Source organism: Triturus cristatus, chromosome 7, assembly GCF_964204655.1.
Source record: "Triturus cristatus chromosome 7, aTriCri1.1, whole genome shotgun sequence".
In the NCBI taxonomy this organism is placed as follows: Eukaryota; Metazoa; Chordata; class Amphibia; order Caudata; family Salamandridae; genus Triturus; species Triturus cristatus.
In genome coordinates, this window is record NC_140590.1 from 1542321804 (window position 1) to 1542340742 (window position 18939).

The 18939-nt window shown below is 43.8% G+C and overlaps 1 protein-coding gene across 18 annotated transcripts in view; it reads right to left on the reverse strand.

The window, feature by feature from the left end:
- Positions 1-18939, reverse strand: part of LOC146812330 (uncharacterized) — a 398549-nt gene that overhangs the window by 42668 nt on the left and 336942 nt on the right. For 7 of the 18 annotated variants that reach the window (XR_014965932.1, XR_014965931.1, XR_014965927.1 and 4 more), the window contains 2 exons: positions 8529-8647; positions 3261-3782 (listed from right to left, as the gene is read on the reverse strand). The exons of 3 other annotated variants lie outside the window; for them this stretch is intronic. Coding sequence is in view for 4 of the 15 variants with exons in the window: in XM_085614585.1 (XP_085470711.1) it covers positions 3647-3782; positions 8533-8647 (251 nt within the window). In the remaining 11 variants the exon portion in view is untranslated. Of the gene's footprint in view, positions 1-3250; positions 3783-8528; positions 8648-11406; positions 11523-18939 lie in introns of those variants that run through there. 8 more of the 18 variants (XM_085614585.1, XM_085614589.1, XM_085614587.1 and 5 more) reach the window with 5 other exon arrangements.

An 18939-nucleotide genomic window follows, 5' to 3' on the forward strand; every position in this document is an offset into this window, starting at 1 on the left:
CAGGTATTAGTCACATGCGAAAGGGATCTTGATGCTCACATGGCCGCCTATTGCATGCAATGAAAAAAGATAATAATAAGGATGAGCCGACAGTAAAAAGGCGGCATTAAACTTCTGTCTTGGAATGTGAATGGCCTGGGGGATAAGCTCTAAAGAGGAATAGTGCTCCAATACATAGAGAGACATTCACCGGATGAAGTCCTCCTACAGGAGACACACTTGATGGGAAACGCATGCGGAGCAATGACCAGATGGGGTTACAAACTAGTGGCTCATTCGGCATTCACTACTGGATCCAGAGGAGAAGGCATACTGATTAGTAAAAATTTTCCATTGATAACTGAACACACATGGCAGACTAACAGGGTAGATCATATAAAGAAATTTCCCTCACGACCTCTATTGATGATAATACAATTTAATTGTAATAGGGAAACAGAAGGGCCTAAAAAACAGTGATGCACCACACAAAAATTTACAATTTTTTACTTTTTTATTTTTTTATCATTTAGCCATTTTATATTTTTCTTAGGAGAATTCAATATATTTCTTTTTCTGATCACAAAAAAATAACTTAAACTTTTAATTTTCACTGACTAAATGCATTACAGTGAATCTGCATCATATTGATTGACAACAAACAGTAGTCCCTGGGAGAACCTAATGTAGATCACAAAGGATCTGTATCGTCACACAATCACATCTACACACATACCAAATCGTTCCACATTCATACACATTTCATAAAAACATAGAAAAAAGAGGCAAAATTGTTATCGTATATTGAACATTGGAGGTACAAGGTACATAATAACCTCCTATGACTAACAAAACAACTGCAAAAGCAGGATAGTAATGTCAGGTCAATGGTCGACGCATTTCGATGGCGTGGATGCCACCTTCATCAGGACCACAGATGTATTCAGAAACGATAAAGCCCAGGGAATACTTGTTTATAAAAGATATCGTGTTAGAGATGCGTCATCATATACTCGATAGTAAGGATTCATAAAGAATCTGAATTAACAATTAATTTTGCTGCCCATCCTCATAACTCAACAATTATTAGCAAGGTCACAGTCTCCAAGACTAGGTATCCAGATATGATTATCTGAAAGGCCAAGAAGACCGAATGCAATATCACTTTTCTAATGGCACTTTTATCTAAAGTTTGAACAGGGAGTCATCTTCAAGACCAGTTATTCAACAAAAGTTCTATATTGCAAAGGTTTCGTCCGCTATACCGTCACATCTAGAAACACCTCTTTTGTTAAAAATCCCTTCACCATAAAGTAATTCTCGACCCAAAGGCCGTATAGGTAGACCAGAAATAGCGGTGCGGCAATACGCAATCAAATCGTAAGTCTCTGTCAGATATGTTCGGAACTATGTTGTAAGACTTTCACCCGAAGACTCGTCACATCTTTTCTTTGGAGTCCCTTCGTCGTCAGATAATTCTCGACCAAATGGCCGTACGGGTAGACCAGCAATAGCGGTGCGGCAGTACGCCGCTATTTCTGGTCTACCTATACGGCCTTTGGGTCGAGAATTACTTTATGGTGAAGGGATTTTTAACAAAAGAGGACAAAACCTTTGCAATATAGAACTTTTGTTGAATAACTGGTCTTGAAGACGACTCCCTGTTCAAACTTTAGATAAAAGTGCCATTAGAAAAGTGATACCTACTCTTGGAGACTGTGACCTTGCTAATAATTGTTGAGTTATGAGGATGGGCAGCGAAATTAATTGTTAATTCAGATTCTTTATGAATCCTTACTATCGAGTATATGATGACGCATCTCTAACAGGATATCTTTTATAAACAAGTATTCCCTGGGCTTTATCGTTTCTGAATACATCTGTGGTCCTGATGAAGGTGGCATCCACGCCATCGAAACGCGTCGACCATTGACCTGACATTACTATCCTGCTTTTGCAGTTGTTTTGTTAGTCATAGGAGGTTATTATGTACCTTGTACCTCCAATGTTCAATATACGATAAAAATGTTGCCTCTTTTTTCTATGTTTTTATGAAATGTGTATGAATGTGGAACGATTTGGTATGTGTGTAGATGTGATTGTGTGACGATACAGATCCTTTGTGATCTACATTAGGTTCTCCCAGGGACTACTGTTTGTTGTCAATCAATATGATGCAGATTCACTGTAATGCATTTAGTCAGTGAAAATTAAAAGTTTAAGTTATTTTTTTGTGATAAGAAAAAGAAATATATTGAATTCTCCTAAGAAAAATATAAAATGGCTAAATGATAACAAATAAAAAAGTAAAAAATTGTAAATTTTTGTGTGGTGCATCACTGTTTTTTAGGCCCTTCTGTTTCCCTATTACAATTAAATTGTATTATCATCAATAGAGGTCGTGAGGGAAATTTCTTTATATGATTGTTTCTTTTCCCCTTTTTCCCTGACCTTAAGTAAAGTTCAAGGGGGTCCCATATTTGTCGCTGTAGACTAACAGGGTAGATACATCATGATTTTGGGGACATGGAAGGACACTACACTAATATTAGTAGCTATATATGTACCACCGGGCCTTCAAGCGACAGCTTTAAAAGATTTGGGAGATCTATCGCTCAACTTTCCAAAGGGAGACTGCTGCACGGAGGGGACTAACTCAATATTCTTGGGGTGACTGGATCACCACCCCCCAAGGCCGGCTCCACCCTCCTGAACACAAATCCGAGACTTCATAAATGCTTTGGGTCTGGTCGATGTGGGGGCGAATCAAACATCCCACGGACACCCAATTCACACATTACTCTGGGGCCCACAAGTGCCTTTCCAGACTACATTACATAATTGTACCAGCGGACCAGGTAGGACAAATTAAAGAGGTGTGCCACTTGGCGAGGGGTATATCTGACCATTCCCTCATATGGGCTTAAGTAGATATGGGAGTGTAACAGTGAAGGAGAGTGTGCCAATAAATCCCTGGTACTTGAAGAACCGGTCAATCAAAAAATCTGTGATAAAAGAAATAGGTTTGTACTTTCAAGAAAACGAAGGATCCGATGACTCATTCCAGTCGCTCTGGGAGGCCTTCAAAACAGTGGTCAGGGGCCACTCAATCTCGTAGATAGCCAGGGTCCATTAAGAGAAAACTACTAAGCTTGCAGGTGTTACAAAAACCTGAATGCAGTAGAACGCAATCCCTGGCCTAGTTGGTATTGCACATAGAAGTATTTTGCTGTGTAGAATACCTATTCAACTACAGTTGGCATTATGCTTTAATTGCAGGGATCAATGTTTGTTTATTGGTCATGATGGCAAAATTGTATTTATTATACTTATTCAACTACAGTTTGCATTATGCTACAATTGCAGGTATCAATGTTTATTAGTCATGATGGCAAGGTTGTATTCGTTTCACGATTCATGGCACATGTTGTGCACGTGCAAACCGTTTCGTTGTGCTAATGTTTCAAGACACATGCTATGCACGTGTAAACGGCAGATCGCTCCGTGCGTTATGCTAATCAAGGAGGCACACCAAGGACACGTAAGGAGCCTTCGCATTAGCATAACCAAAGGGATTTAAGCCCCCACCCGCTTAGCCCCGATGCTTCGCTTCCTGCTGGCAGAAACTCATTTGAGTCCGCTTCATCGGATGCAGCACCAGTCCCGCTTAGGTCCTCGATCCTCCCCACGTCTCCCGATCTGCTTCCGAGGCTGCAGCAGTTCCTGAGTCCCTCGAGGGCGCTTCAGAATAGAAGGTCCTGCTGGATCTTCTTCCGTTTTGCCGGCGCTCCGTTTCCGGTGACCTAAAAGAAGGAAACAAAAAAAAAAACGATCATTAAACAAACAGGCGCCTAGCAACCCTCACAAACCCTGGTAACTTCTATCGCAAGGTAAACTAATGCAATTAAGGTAAGAATTTTCATTCTGTTTCAAAACTGAAGAACCAAGGCACGTAACTGAGACTAAAGCAGCTTTCTTTAAGTTCAAAAGAGTTTTATTAAGCAGTAAAAAGGTAAATGCAATACAAGATATCAATTGGGGAGAAAGGGAGGAATAAAAGAGGCAGGAAGGAGGAGGGGAGTGGGATTACAAATAAAACCTATAAGAGAAATTGCATGTAGAAACAATGAACATGGGCATTGAAAAGAAATAAAGAAATTGTGTCAATTCTGATCAAACAGTAAATTACAAAGAGCATAAAAATGAAACAGCAAGGTAAAAATATGCAGAACATGAGAAAGGGTATCATGGGGGTTTGGGAACTTCTTGTTGGGCAGGCAATGGAAGGGAGGAGCGAGCAGCACAATTGTCTAAATATAGCGTAATGGGGAGCCATAAGTCTGCACGTTTAGCTGCCAAGTGAATAGGGAAGACAAATGCATTATCAAGTCTATGATTATAACAGACATTGTACCACCACGCTTTAAAGGAAATGTTGGATGCATTTTTCCAATTAACAGTAATCTGTTGAAAAGCAACAGCCAATAGCAAATCAACAATACGAGCAGATGTGTCTACATTATTCCAGCTAGTAGACAGACTGCCCAGGAAAAGATGAACAAGGGAAAAGGGGATGCTAGTGTGAAAAATAACATTGATTTGGGCCCATACCTGTAACCAAAAGTCATGAACAAGCTTGCAATGAAATAGCATGTGTGGCAGGGTGGCATTGGGGACATCACATGACCAGCACTTGTCTGGGGTAGCAGTAAATCGCTTATGTAGTGTAGAAGGAGTGTGGAGTAGCCTATTATAAATAAAAAATAGGGATTGTGTCAACGAAGCCGCTCTGGAGGTTTTGCGCAATTTTGTCCAAATTTTGTCCCATAAGGAAATCGTCCAATCCACCCCAAGGTCATCTTCCCACTGAAGTTCAACCTTGGATTTAGGCCTGGGTAACTCGGGAGTATGAAGGTATTTATAAAGAAGAGATGCCTTGGGGACAGTGCGGAGGTGAGAATGAAGTCGAACAGCAGGGGTGATAGGGATAGGGGGAGGAGAAGGAGAAGCCAAAAGTGGTATGTAAAGCTCCAAAACAGCAGCCTTGAGGAGAAGATACTTAGAGAAAAAGGATTTGGGTAAGCAAAAGGAGGAACAAAGGTCAGAGAAAGAAACAAAAGTGGAACCAGAAAAGAGTTGCGAAATCCAAATCAAACCACGGGATCTCCATGATTTCCAATAAAAGGGCTTATTACCAATTAGGAGATACTTATTACGCCAGATAGTGGAAGAGATGAAATCAGCCACTGTCACAGGAGGGCCGGGAGCCGCTGCTAATAGAAGCTTAAGAGTATACTTGTGGATAGGAGTGGGAGTCAATGAAGGCTTACGAGAAAAAGCAAGATATTCTGCAAAAGAAAAGGGGGAGAGTAAAGTACGCTCAACTTTAAGCCACAAGGGGCAAGGGGAGGTGGAATCTTGTAACCAAAGGGAAGCTTGACGCAATAAAAAGGCCCTCTGATACGCAGGGAAGTCAGGAAAATTAACACCACCTTCAGATGCTGGACGTATTAGCCTAGCCCGAGACATTCTTGGGTTTTTTGGAATTCCATAAAAACGAGGATAGTGTTGAGTTAATCTTAGTAAAAAATGTCACTGGAATGGGGAGTGGAATATTGGAGAGTGTGTACAGAATAATGGGAGATATCATCATTTTGATAGTATCGAGGCGTCCCCACCAGGAGAGGTATAAAGGATGCCATCTTGTCGTGAGATCTGCAATTTTCTGCGAGCATTTGGACATACACATAGAGATAGTGTCTGAAATTGAGGGAGTAATATATAAACCTAGATATTTAATGTGGGACGGACTCCAGGTGAATCGAGATTCAATAAATTCTTGTTTGAAAGTAAATTTGGTTAGGGGAAGGATCTCACATTTATCGTGGTTAAGTTTATATCCAGAGATAGATGAAAACGTTCTTACTTCAGTCATGAAAGCAGGGATGGATTCTGTAGGTTTAGAAAGAAAGAGTAATATGTCATCTGCATATGCAGCGAGTTTAATATGCAGATCTGCAATCTGGAAGCCGTGAATGGCAGGATTTTGACGCAACCTGGAAAGGAAGGGCTCCAAAGCAAGGTTGAAAAGAAAAGGGGATAAAGGGCAACCCTGGCGAATGCCTCTGCCCAGGTCAAAATAAGGTGAGATTTGACCATTAGCAAAGACTGCCGCTTTAGGATGAGAATATAACAGGGAAACTAAAGAGATAAATCTAGGACCAAAACCAAACCAAGTGAGGGTGTGGAATAGATAGCACCATTCAACACGATCAAAAGCCTTTTCGGCGTCAAGGGCTATCGCTGCAAGTGAGTGCTGATAACGGGAGGACTTTGATAGGATATTAAATAAAAGTCTAGTATTGTCCGTAATGTACCGGCCCTTAACAAACCCAGATTGCTCCTCTCCCAGTAAATTGGGGAGAAGGTGGTCCAATCGAATCGCCAATGTTTTAGCAAAGAGTTTGTAATCAATATTGACTAGAGATATGGGCCTGTAATTTTTGCAGTGTTGGGTATCCTTTCCGGGTTTAGGTATAAGGCAAATATGGGCATCAGAGAAAGTTCCTGAGGAGGCACCACAAGAAATAAAAGTGCGCAATAGAGAGTGAAGTCGTGGGATTAGCAGTTTAGAGAAGTGAAGGTAGAATTCGACAGTAAAACCATCAGGTCCTGGGGCTTTGTTGGGTTTGAGATGTTGCAATGCAGTAAGTAGCTCCTGTTGTGTGACTTCTGATTCTAAGGAGGAGAGATCTGGAGGAAAGTCAGCTGGTGTATGAATGGTGGAGAAGAAATGGTCAAGGGAGCTAGGGGTAGGTTGGGTTTCAGAGGTATACAAAGTTTCATAGAAACGTGAAAATTCAGCAAGAATATCAACATCAGTATGCTTTAAATTATCATCAGAGTCATAAATAGATTCAATATTCAGCTTATTGTGCTTAATCTTCAAATAATTAGCTAGGAGCTTTCCTGCCTTGTTCCTACCCCCGTAGAATTTAGCAGTAGATTTCAGCAGGTACAAAGAGGCATCTTCTGTAGACTTCTCATTAAACTTCATTTTTGCTGCAATGAGGGCTGTCAAGCTATCAGGAGAGTGTGAAGTAAAATACGCATGTTCCAGTGTTTTAATGTCGGAAAGGAGATTTTTGGTAAACCTTCGGGCATTTTTACGCTTGTTCGCAACATAACTTATAATAAAGTCACGTGCTGCTGCCTTAAAAGCATCCCAAATAGTATGATCAGGGAGGGTATCATCATCGTTGCGGAGGAAAAATTAATCAAAAAAGGAAGTAAAGGTGGCTGTAAATTTGGGATCTGTGAGGAGGGAATTGTTGAAACGCCATCTCCTAGGGCCAGTAGTTTTAGGGAGTACATCAACACTAGTGAGGACGGGGGCATGGTCAGAAAGCAAAATCGGGCCTATCTCAGAGTATAGGAGTGACTGAGCGAGGTTGTGGGAAAGAAAGATGTAGTCAAGTCGTGACTGGGAACGGTGACAGGGAGAATAAAAAGTATACTCCCGCAACTTTGGATTGGAGAGGCGCCAGGAATCTACAAGTTTGTGTTGTGAAATCGCATGACTAAACAGTTTGTGGGGCTTGTTGGGAACATAAGGGGCTTTGGACTCTCTATCAATAAAGGGATCAAGGGGTTGATTACAATCCCCCGCCAGGATAAAGTTGTGATCCATAAACTTAGTTAGAAGTGGAGAAAAATCAGCCCAAAAAGAAGGTTCGCCTGTGGTAGGACCATAAACATTGAGAAGAGAGACTTGAACACCTCTAAGGGACAGTTTAGCATAGACCCAACGACCAGAAGTATCCGACTCATGAGTGATAACCTGTAGGGGAAGAGACTTGCGACAAAGGATTGCCACACCATTACGCTTGCCATCACCTTGTGAAAAAAACAATTCACCCACCCAACCACGCTTAAGCTTAACAGATTCAGCCTCAGTTAAATCCGTTTCTTGGAGGAATGCAATATCGACATTCAATTTGGCAAGATGTGACAGAATCCGTTGACGCTTAATCGGGGAATTAATACCCTTCCCATTCCATGACAAAATATTCAATGACATGTTATCAACTTATTTATAAAGAATATACATGACACATCCAATGAGAGATAAGCCCAAAAAGAGTAGAAAGTCGAAAAGGTGAAAGAAAGAAGAGTTGGTAGAAACATAGTGAAAACAAGGGAAGCGAACAAGTGACCATAAGTATGAGCCGTAGCAAGAAAAGGAGAATAGGATGCAACAACGTCGTACGTGACCCAGAAAGCTAGGAGTAAGAAAGAAGTAGAGAGAAACATGGTAAAGACATTGGAGTAAGGAGCCAGAAAGGGGAAAGAGGTTGAGAAGCAAGTGTAGCATGAAAAAAGAAGAGTGCAATCCTCATAGGTGCAAGGAGTTCCGAACAATAATATTAAATCAACGTGAAAATATGCGGACGAGAACACAAACATAAGAAGAGATAAAAGGGAAGGGAAAGAAGAAAAACCAACGGATAAGCCAGGAAGATAAATAAGGAAATGGGGGAAAAACATACCTACAGAGGGAAGATACGAGAAAGGGTGGAGGGAGGAAGGAACCACAAGGGTGAGGCAGCACATCGAGGAGCAGCGAGACTGGGGTCGGGAGACATCATCAAGACACGAGGACAAACTCCTGTAAGATGAAAAAAGAAAACAAAGGGTTAAAATGTGCTAGGAAATCAGGATGAAACCATAACTGAACACGGAAAACAGGGAACAGCCATAATGTTTAAACAATAAAAGAAACATTAACGGAACCATATAAAGGAACAGAGAAATTCAGGCGAGTTATAACAATGAAAAACACTAAAGAAACACAGCATAACATGCAGAGCCATATAAGAATTATAAAAACATTATTCATCCGAAAGCAGAGGATGACGGTCTGGAGGCATCCATAGCAGAGGATTTATGTGCATTAATGAAACTTTGCAAACTTATTGAGTCCTCATAAGTTGTAGTCTTGTTATTGTGGGTGACTTTAAATAAACATGGGTGATAGAGGCCGTATCGAGCCCCCATCGCCCGCAAATCCGCTCTCAGATTTAGAAAAGCTTTCCGCCGGGCAGCCGTAGCCTTGGCATAGTCTTGCGCAAAAAACAGGGGAGATCCAGACCAGGTAAGATTCGGAGAGGCTTTGGCCGCCGCCAAAACCATCAAAAGGTCAGTGTACTCCAAAAAGTAGATGATGACCCCTCTGGGTCTCTGAGAAGGAGAAGTTGAGGAAGGTGGACGACCCAATCTGTGAGCTCGCTGAATATTAAGGGACTTGTCCTGTGTCAGATGCAAGAGTTTAGGAAGGAACGACTTGAAGAAAGTGATTGGGTCAGATCCCTCAAGTCCCTCGGCCAGGCCATAAATACGAAGGTTGTTGCGCCTGTTCCTGTTTTCCAACTGTTCCACTTGTTGTTGAAGATCAGAGACTTGAGATTTTAAGTTGGAGACCACAGAAGATGTTTCTTGAAACGACTGAACAGACTTTTCAACTAAAGTTACTCTCGTTTCCATTTGCGACCAGTTATCAGTAAGGACCTGGAGCTTAACATTAGTCTCTTCCATAAAAGGACGCAGGGATCTTATCTCTTCTAACAACAGTTCCACAGATACAGGCCCCGAATGTTTTGGAGGCGAAAGAGAGTTTGACTTGAGTCTCTTGGTGTTAGATTTAGAGGTATCCTGCGGGAGCTTAGATGGCTCCATTGGTGTATCTGAACCAGATGAGTTGAGAGAATCTTCCAATTGCGACAGAGCGGAGAAAACCTTAGAATTCTTCGCAATTTGGGGCGTAGTAGAACGAGGCAGGCGCGACATTGATTTAAGTCTGCCCATGTGGGGAATCTGTGGAGTGGCTAACTCATTGGAGATCACAGGAGGCAAAAATGAAAACAACACCAGAAAGAGCCCATCAGGGGAGCGACGACGTCTGAATATCACCAGAAAAGAGTATAGCTAGCTTCAAAGCACCACAGCGAAAACCTTCATCTGAGCGGACATAAAAAAGTGAGTGAAGCCATCAGAGAAAGATCAAAATATCATCCATGTGTCAATGTAAAGTGGAGAGGTGGCATCAACTCACTTCATAACTCAAAGTGGACTTAAACAGAAAAGCGGAAATATGAAAAGAAAAGTCCTCTCATGTACTACATAAAAATCCGCAGCGCAAAAAGAGCGTAGACAACAAAGGGCCTCCAGGTGCGATGTAGTGAAATAATTTGCTGCTGCAAATAAAAGCAGATGAAGAGAATAGTGAAAAGTTCATGACTGAAAAAAGAACCTTTCATGAAGGAACGTCGTCCTTAAAAGAAGTGGGCAGTGCAATAATGTTGACGCTTCATGACAATAAGAAATCAAGAAAACAGGCATTCTGAGAGTCGTTGAGGGCCTGGAATTCTAAACATGGAGAATGCTGAACTTGTATCACCGCCGTAGCCTCATAATGCGTGTCGCGCTAAAAATTCAAAATGGCGGCCGGAGCCTGACAGGACTTACAAAAGCATTTTATAGCGTCATGGAGCCTCCAAAATGAAGTTGAAAGCAGCGAGTAGGGTCAGGGCATGTTCCCATACTTCAGCCGCCGTTTGTCATCCGGAGAACTGGGCAGAAACCGGCATGCCTTCCAACGCCGCCTCGGAGCCTCACCGATGCGCCGCCATCTCCTGCAGGCGCCAAGCTACGCCCCCCCTAAAGCAGCTTTCTAAGGATTGAGGAGCCGCTTCAGTAGAACGTGAATTATTTGGCAGTTCAAAACAGAATCATTTGTTATTTATGAAAGATTTGAAGTACAACAGCAGCTTTTACGAACATTTCACTCATTGAACTCGAAAGAAAGACTTTAAATCTGGAACAGTGTGTGCAATTATTTGCGAATAGAAGAACTCAATTTTAGTTAGTATTATTGTTTTTCTTTAGCATCATTTGAAACTTTAGTTCGTATGGAACAATGTTAATGACATGATTAATATGTTGTAAGTAAAATATTGTTTTTTATGTGTGAAAAGGCGCAGTATTGTTAAAGGCACCCAGAAAAAGGCACTTTTCCTGGAAGTGAAAGTAACCTCCAGAAACTGTTTAAATGGTATGTGAAGAGCGAAAACTAATACATGAAACCTAGTGCTTGAATTGTTTAATTAAGTTTACGATTACATTTATGATAGCTTACATGTATATTTGGTTCTCTTCAATAGATTTAGCTTTCAAGTTGCGTAGCTAACAAGAACCAGTTGAAGTTCCAAGTGGCGCAATTAGAGAGAACTAGCATTCCGATCATCTCCCCTTCCCTGAAGAAGACCCAAGATAGGATCCAGTCGCGAATCCAGTGTTTGTCTTCTTCTCTCTCTCTTCCAATTCCCCCCTTCCCCCCTGGGGGTCCATCTGGGAGGCAAGCGCCAATACCTTGCTGCTCCGGTGGGCTTCAGAGGGAGTCGGGATCAAGCAGCATCGAAGAAGGAACAAACTGGAGCACAGGTGGGTGACTTCGTAACAGCAGGTTGGAATAAGAAATCTTACACCTGGAGGGGGGAGAACGAGGAGAAGTGCCAGAGGTCAAACATCTGCTGGATATGAATATTACAGAATACAGAGACCTCGTCACAGATGCGACCCGAGCACAACATAGGGTCACGCTGTGTCGAGTATATGAGGCAGGGGATAATGCAGGGATCTTATTTGCATGGCTTGATAGAAGAGAGCAGTCGAATAGAGTGGTAGCTGAGTTGAGGACTGAGGCAGAATAACAATTGACTGAGCCGCAAGTATTAGCAGACAGATTTGCTGATCACTTTCAGAACATATATAAATCACACACCGTCTCCACAGGCAAGGATGCAGACGCCCCATTGTCAGACATGTCTCTTCCTACCCTCTCTGAGGAAGACTCCGTTGGGTTAGAAGGCGAGATCACACCCACAGAGGTGGAACTAGCAATCGGTGGACTACAGTCGGGAAACGCGATGGGTCCCAATGGTTTACCCATTGAACTATACAAGCTAGCCCCCAGTAAAATAGCACCGCATTTAGCTAAGATGTTTTGAAGAGAGCCGGGAGTGGGGGACGCTTCCACTTGATCAAAGACTAGCCACTATAATGTTCATCCATAAAAGTGGTAAGCCCAAAACTAAACGCTCCTCATGGAGACCGATATCCTTGCTCAACGCAGAGGTTAAGATTTTAGCCAAATTATTGACAACCCGGCTCCTTAAGGTTATAACGAAACTGGTGCATCCGGATCAGTCGGGCTTAATGCCATCCAGAAATACCTCACTTAACCTTCAAAGGTTGCATGGCGTAATGGGCAAGACTGAGACACTAAGAAAGGATGCAGGGGTGGTATCATTAGACGCCTCAATGGCGTTTGACACAATAGAATAGAATATGTACAGAGTTCTAAGAAAAATGGGTTTCGGCTGGAACTGTATCAGCTGGGTTAAGCTTCTTTATAGTGCGCCACAGGCACAGGTGGTGGTTAACAACAGGGAATCAAAAGTGTTTACCCTAGAAAGAGGGACTAGACAGGGCTGCTCGCTCTCCCCACTGCTCTTTGCGCTGATGTTGGAACACCTGGCACAGTGGATAAGGACAGACCCAGTTATGAGAGGATTGCGATGGGCAGAGACATAGGAAGATCCTATCTCCTTGTATGCAGATAACATACTTCTCGACCTCACGTCACCGTGAACGTCCCTGAATAGAGCACTCCATATTTTTACAAACTTTGGTAAATACTCGGATGTTCGTCACTGGAGGTCTCTCCCACTGTCACTGCTGGGGCGGGCTGCATCATTCAAAATGATGGCACGGCTGCGATTTTTATACGTATTACAAAACTCTCCAGGACCAGTCCATGCAGACTATTTCAGGAGTATTGAAGGTGCACAGGGAACAGTTGTGGGAAGGAAAACAGCCACGGATAGTGACTCAGAAATTAGTAAGGGGAGGGTATGATGGCGGTATGGGACTCCCTGACATCAAGAGATATTACTGGGTGGCACACTTACACCTATTAATCAATGCATTTATAGATCCTATGATGACCCTGTTACAGAATGGACAGATGGTTTCTTCCAGATGGGACTTATTCCAAAGTGCTCTATGCTAAGTCATTAAGTACTAAATTAACGGGACCAACCAAACATACAGTTCAAGTATGGCATACAGTGAATAAAATTATGCGATGGGCTGGGAAAATACCACAGGCCACTACCTTGTGGGATGCGTTGGGCACTTTGAGAAAAACAAAGGCCTTTGCTGGCTGGGACCAGATCAGGATCTCCCGGGTGGGTGACTTATGGAAAAAAAGCAGTGATATCCCCTTTGCACTGCTACAAAACGAAAATGAAATGGCCAGGACAGAAACTTTTTGCTACTTGCAAGTCCAACATGCGCTACAGGTGGCTATTCCAAAGGATCAAACGCTCCTCGAGGCCTCCCCACTAGAGGATAGGATTCTAGAAGAATATGCACCCAAAAAGGCGATCTCCATGATATATCTATAGTTGGTTAATAATATGCCTGACTCCCTCCTACAACTCCGTAAACACTGAGAGAAAGATATCACAGGGTTGGAAGACGACGACTGGCAGGAAGCCCTTGCATCCCCCATGGAGGTAACAATCACGTCAAGATGAAGATTAGTACAACTCAAGGTGCTACATAGAACGTATTTATTAGGTACAGCTGAAAATGGGTTATAGGGACGACCCGGGGTGTGGTAGAAAGTGTGGCCAAGAATGAACATTTATTCACATCCTCTGGGAGTTTGTTCACGTTCAACGTTATTGGGCAGAAGTGACCCGGTGTATGGCAAGTGTACTGTGGAAACAGGTAGAACCTAAGATAAAACTATGTCTCCTGAATGTGTGGGACCCCACTGATTTAAATGAGAAAGAGAAGGCCTGGGTGAAGCTGGGGATGACTGCAACTAAGCGAAACACGGACAGACTGTGGAAAGCACACGCAGAACCTACGTTAGTAGCTTGAAAGAAAGATATGGACTGGTGCATGGTAATGGAAAGAACTGTGTATGAATCACAAGGTTGTCCCATGAAATGGTTGCATATATGGGGTAAATGGAATGAATAGAGAGGGAACATTTGTGAACCACCGCAGGTAGTGCAGCATCCTGAACCTGACATGGACTGAGAGCAGTCCTGAGTAATAGATAGATCAGTGGGATTGGAAGCGTGGGACAGGGTGGAGGAACATGACTCATTCGTATATATTTTGCTATAAGTACTGCATGGAATTACAATTGGGTTGTATCAGAGAGGTCATCAATAAAAAGAATGGTCAAAAAAAGGAATAGGAGCAGCCAAAGACAGACATTAGGAGTAGGAGCCGTAAATAAATGTAGCCACCAAACACAGAGCCACCAATAAAAGGAGCTGCCAAGCTCAGAGCCTCCAAACACAGAGTCACCAAATGTAGAAGGTTTGAAGACAGTTACTTGAGAGCCACACCAAAGAGGTCAGGACTGAAAGGAGAAGAACGAACCGCTACACCCCTCTAAACAAAAAGCCATCCCAGCCGGTGGAAGTAATAAATGGGAAACACATTTGACTAGCCTGGAATACAAGTCACGAATCAGCATAATATACAAACAAAGAGCAAGTGGCGGTAGGTGCCTATGCCTCCCGAAAGATAACACAAGCCTCTTGCAGTGGCTGGATGTAGCTTTCGAATTTTCAGTTCCACTTCTGACATTGCTGAAGCTTCAAGTGCGCCAGAGGTATTAAGGCATGGGCAGTTGCTCAAGGCGTCCTACCTATCCACTGTCACCTTATCAATTCTTTGGAATCCTGGGCAAGACATAGCACTGAATTTTGAGTGCCTTTTTCTGATAGTTTAATATACAGTTCAATTTAAATGTCAAATGTGGGCAAAAATTCTCTAAGATAACACAAGTAAACATGTGTTAGCAACGTGTTTACCCAGGATCCTTATGAATATAGGTCTTAAAATGGCTTAAGACGCCCACCAAATTGTCAGACAGGATCACCAGACTAAGCCTGTTTGACTAAAAGATTTGAAATACATATTTTTCTTTCATTTTTTCAGCACATAACAAAGCAAAGGGTGGAAGACCATAAACGCTGGCAGACTTAATTCAGACAGGACAGCAGTATTCTGTTAACAAAATAGAGGTACAGTTAGTGGCAATAACAGCATCAACATGCCGATAAAAAGAAATGCACACTAAAAAGCACACAAAAAGCAGGGCATGCCAAAAACTGGCCTGCCAAAACCTGAGTTGGCTAAAAATGAGATGCCAAATATTTTGCTGCCAAATACTGGGCCAACAAATACTGAGTCGCAAAATACTGAGCTCCCTCTAACAGCCGCCAAGAACAGGAGCATTGAAGGCAAACATTTAGAGGAGAACCTTGCCAAAGACACCTGGACTAACAGGACAAGAACAAACCCCTCCACCCATCCAAAAAACAAGCCACCACAGCTGGTAGTAGTAATTAATGGGCAACATATCTGACTAGCATGGAATATAAATGGTCAAGAACTAACATAATATACTAAAATAAAATGTAGCTTTCAAGGCTGTTCATGAGTAAGCGTAGTGTTTGACCATTATTTTAATAGTACCCGTTTTCTATTTGCTTTAGGCTTTCTTTGTTTATTCTTCCTTGTTTTTAACCTGCCCCCTTACCTGCACTTTAAATTGGTCCCCCACCGCTACTTAGCGGGTCATTCCCAGCGCGTTAGGCGCCCGTAACTGGACTTTAGGCGCCATCTTGGATAGGGGAGCTCGGGAGTTTCTCCCGCGTTGCAGCGCTCCAGCTCACAGGTGGGCCCTGATTAGTGCCCTATATATCCTCGCCATGCTGACGCGCAGCGTGGTCGCGCAGTGAGGTCGCCGTTCTCCCGCCGGAGTCACGCCAGAGTCCAGCCCGTCTGCGCCCGTCCGCGCTAAGGACGGGCTGGATGGCGCCAGGAGTGATCACATCGTTCAAGAGGATCCGAGGCTTACATATACCAGGTTGGATTTCACTGCTTTAAAACCGCCCAAACTCCTTTGCCATCATGGGTATGTTCCTGAGGGATTTTTGACCTCTCCCACCTGCCTCTGCTTCGGATCCCCTTCCCATGGATCGACCGCATCAGTTGCTTTTCCTAGGCCTAATTTGGATTTTAAGGTGAGGAGCATCACGGGCTTCCTTGTTGATGCGAGGTCCCTGATTAAAAATAACTTAGCCTTTAAGGATTTCGTATTATCTAGGGGCCCGGACTGGGTCTTTATAACTGAAACCTGGGCTAGGGATTCCTCAGGTCCTGATCTAGTGGAGGCTGTCCCGGATGGCTATAACTTAGTGAGATTGGATAGAGTTGGGCGGAGGGGGGGCGGGATTGGTATCCTACATAGGGACCATATGTCCTGCCATATTATTCCGCTAGACGATTTTCAGGAGTCCTTTCAGGCTCTCCAATTCTCTATCAACGATGCTTACGGAGTGCCGTTTAAGGGCCTTCTCATTTACAGACCCCCCGGGACTAAAACTGACTTTTGTAGTCAAATGCTTAAGATCTTAGAGTCACACTTTGGCTGTGACCATTTCACTGTCTTGGGGGATGTAAACTTCCATTTGGAGAAGGCGGACTCGTCTGAAACCCAATCTCTTTTGGACACCTTCTCTGGGTGTGGGCTGACACAGTTAGTCAGAGGACCCACCCACTTGGCGGGCCACACGCTTGACGGGGTATTTTCCAACGACACTCGGTTGGTCGCTGAATCACCTCTGCCCCTCTCATGGTCAGACCATTATGCCATTCCCCTGGTCTTAACGACCTTCTTGTCAAGTAACAGGGGCAACAAGCCTAGCAAATTTGAACAGAGACGTAATTTAAAGACCCTGACTAATAACCTTCTCGCCCCTAAACTTACAGGGCTTTTGATCACTCCTGGGGAGGATGTAGCTGTGGCAGTGGAGAGGCTGGAGAAGGGTGTTATATCAGCTTTGGATGAACTTGCACCGGCCACCCTGTGTTACTCTGCCAGAAGAACCCCCTCGGCACCATGGTTCTCCGAATCACTCAGACTGCTTAGGCAGGGATTACGGAGACAGGAACGTCGTTGGCGGTCTAGTGGAGCCTTGTGCGAGAGGGACAAACATAAAATTCTTTTGAAGATCTATAAGAAGGAGGTAATTAGAACCAAGCAGGAATATTTTACCTCTCTCACCGCTTCCCTTTCCTCACCCAAAGACCTCTTCAAAATCGTGGACACGCTCATCTCTTTAAAGATGCCAGATCCTGTGGTTAGCTCTCAACAGCTATGTAATGATATTGCACAATTCTTTAACACCAAGATTGTAGATATTCATTCAGCACTGGAGCTACAAAAGGCGGCCATATCTATATCCACAGTTTCTTCCATCACCCTGTCGCCTCTATCTGAGGAGGTGTCCCACGGGAGTCTGTCTAGTTTTCCTTCCCTTTCCCTACTGGAACTGGAAGCTCTCTTGGCCAAGGTTAGGTCAGGGTCCCCCTTAGACCCCTGCCCTCTTAAACTCCTTAAACAGTGCAAGGACTGTCTCCTCCCACCCCTATTGGGTGTGATGAACGGGGCAATGAAGGAAGGGTCCTTTCCCCCACAGTGGAAGAAAGCGGTGGTCAAACCTCTTTTAAAGAAATCCACACTGGACCCGGGGGTGCTCAAAAACTTTCGCCCTATTTCGTTGCTCCCAGCTCCCGCCAAGATGCTGGAAATTCATCTAAATAAGCATCTTGTCGACTTTCTGGAAACCCATGACAGGCTAGATCACTCGCAGCACGGATTTAGGAGAGAACACAGCACCGAATCTGCCCTTACCATCGTGCTTGATACCATCCGCACCAGGGTTGACAAGGGACTGACCACTCTCCTCATCCTTTTGGATCTTTCGGCTGCGTTTGATACCCTGTCTCCCTCTGTTCTAACATCAAGGCTGAGAGAGATAGGGGTGGAAGGAACGGCTCTTAGTTTGCTGACATCCATCCTGAACCAGAGGGAACAGAGAGTAAAGCTGGGGGAGTTTTTATCTCCATCCCTTCCTGTGCACTGTGGGGTTCCTCAGGGGTCCGCATTAAGTCCGACCCTTTTCAACATCTATGTCACCCCACTTGCCAGGCTTATTAGATCTTTTGGGATGGAGGTAATCTCTTATGCCGACGATACACAGATTCTGCTGTCTTTTACCCAACCCGCTATCTTGGCCGCCTCTAAATTTAAAAACTGTATGAAGGCGGTCGCTCAATGGATGGTCTGTAATTCATTGAAGCTCAATGGAGAAAAGACAGAGATTCTGGTGTTCGGGGGAAAGGAGGATTTTTGGTCGGCTGATTGGTGGCCTTCCACTATGGGGGTGTGCCCTTCACCGACTACTCTGGCTAAAAACTTGGGTGTCCTGATCGATCCCCTTTTGAGGATGGATCAGCAGGTAAAGAGAACCATCTCAACCTGCTGGGGCCTTATAAACATCTTACGAAGGATCAGGCACTACCTGTCCTTCCAGGCCAGGAAACACATAGTCCTGGCATTGATTGGTTCCAGACTCGATTACTGTAATGCTCTTTATCTAGGCATTAACAAGGGTCTGGTAACCCGTCTCCAAATGGTCCAGAATGCCGCCGCTAGACTGGTTTTGGACCTGCCCAAACGGGCCTCAGCTCACATGGCAAGAAGGACTCTACACTGGCTCCCAATGGAGGCCAGGATTTCCTTCAAGTCCCTGACCTTGATTTATAGAGCCCTGGCCACTAATCGGTCCGGAGGTGTGAGGGACCTGTTGGTCCCTTATATACCCTCTAGAACTCTCCGGTCGTCCAAGAAGTTCTTGCTCCAAGTTCCCAGGATACGTAAGGCTAACTGGGGAGGTAGAGCCTTTTCTATTCTTGCTCCAAGGCTCTGGAACAACCTGCCCTTAGAGATAAAATCTCTTC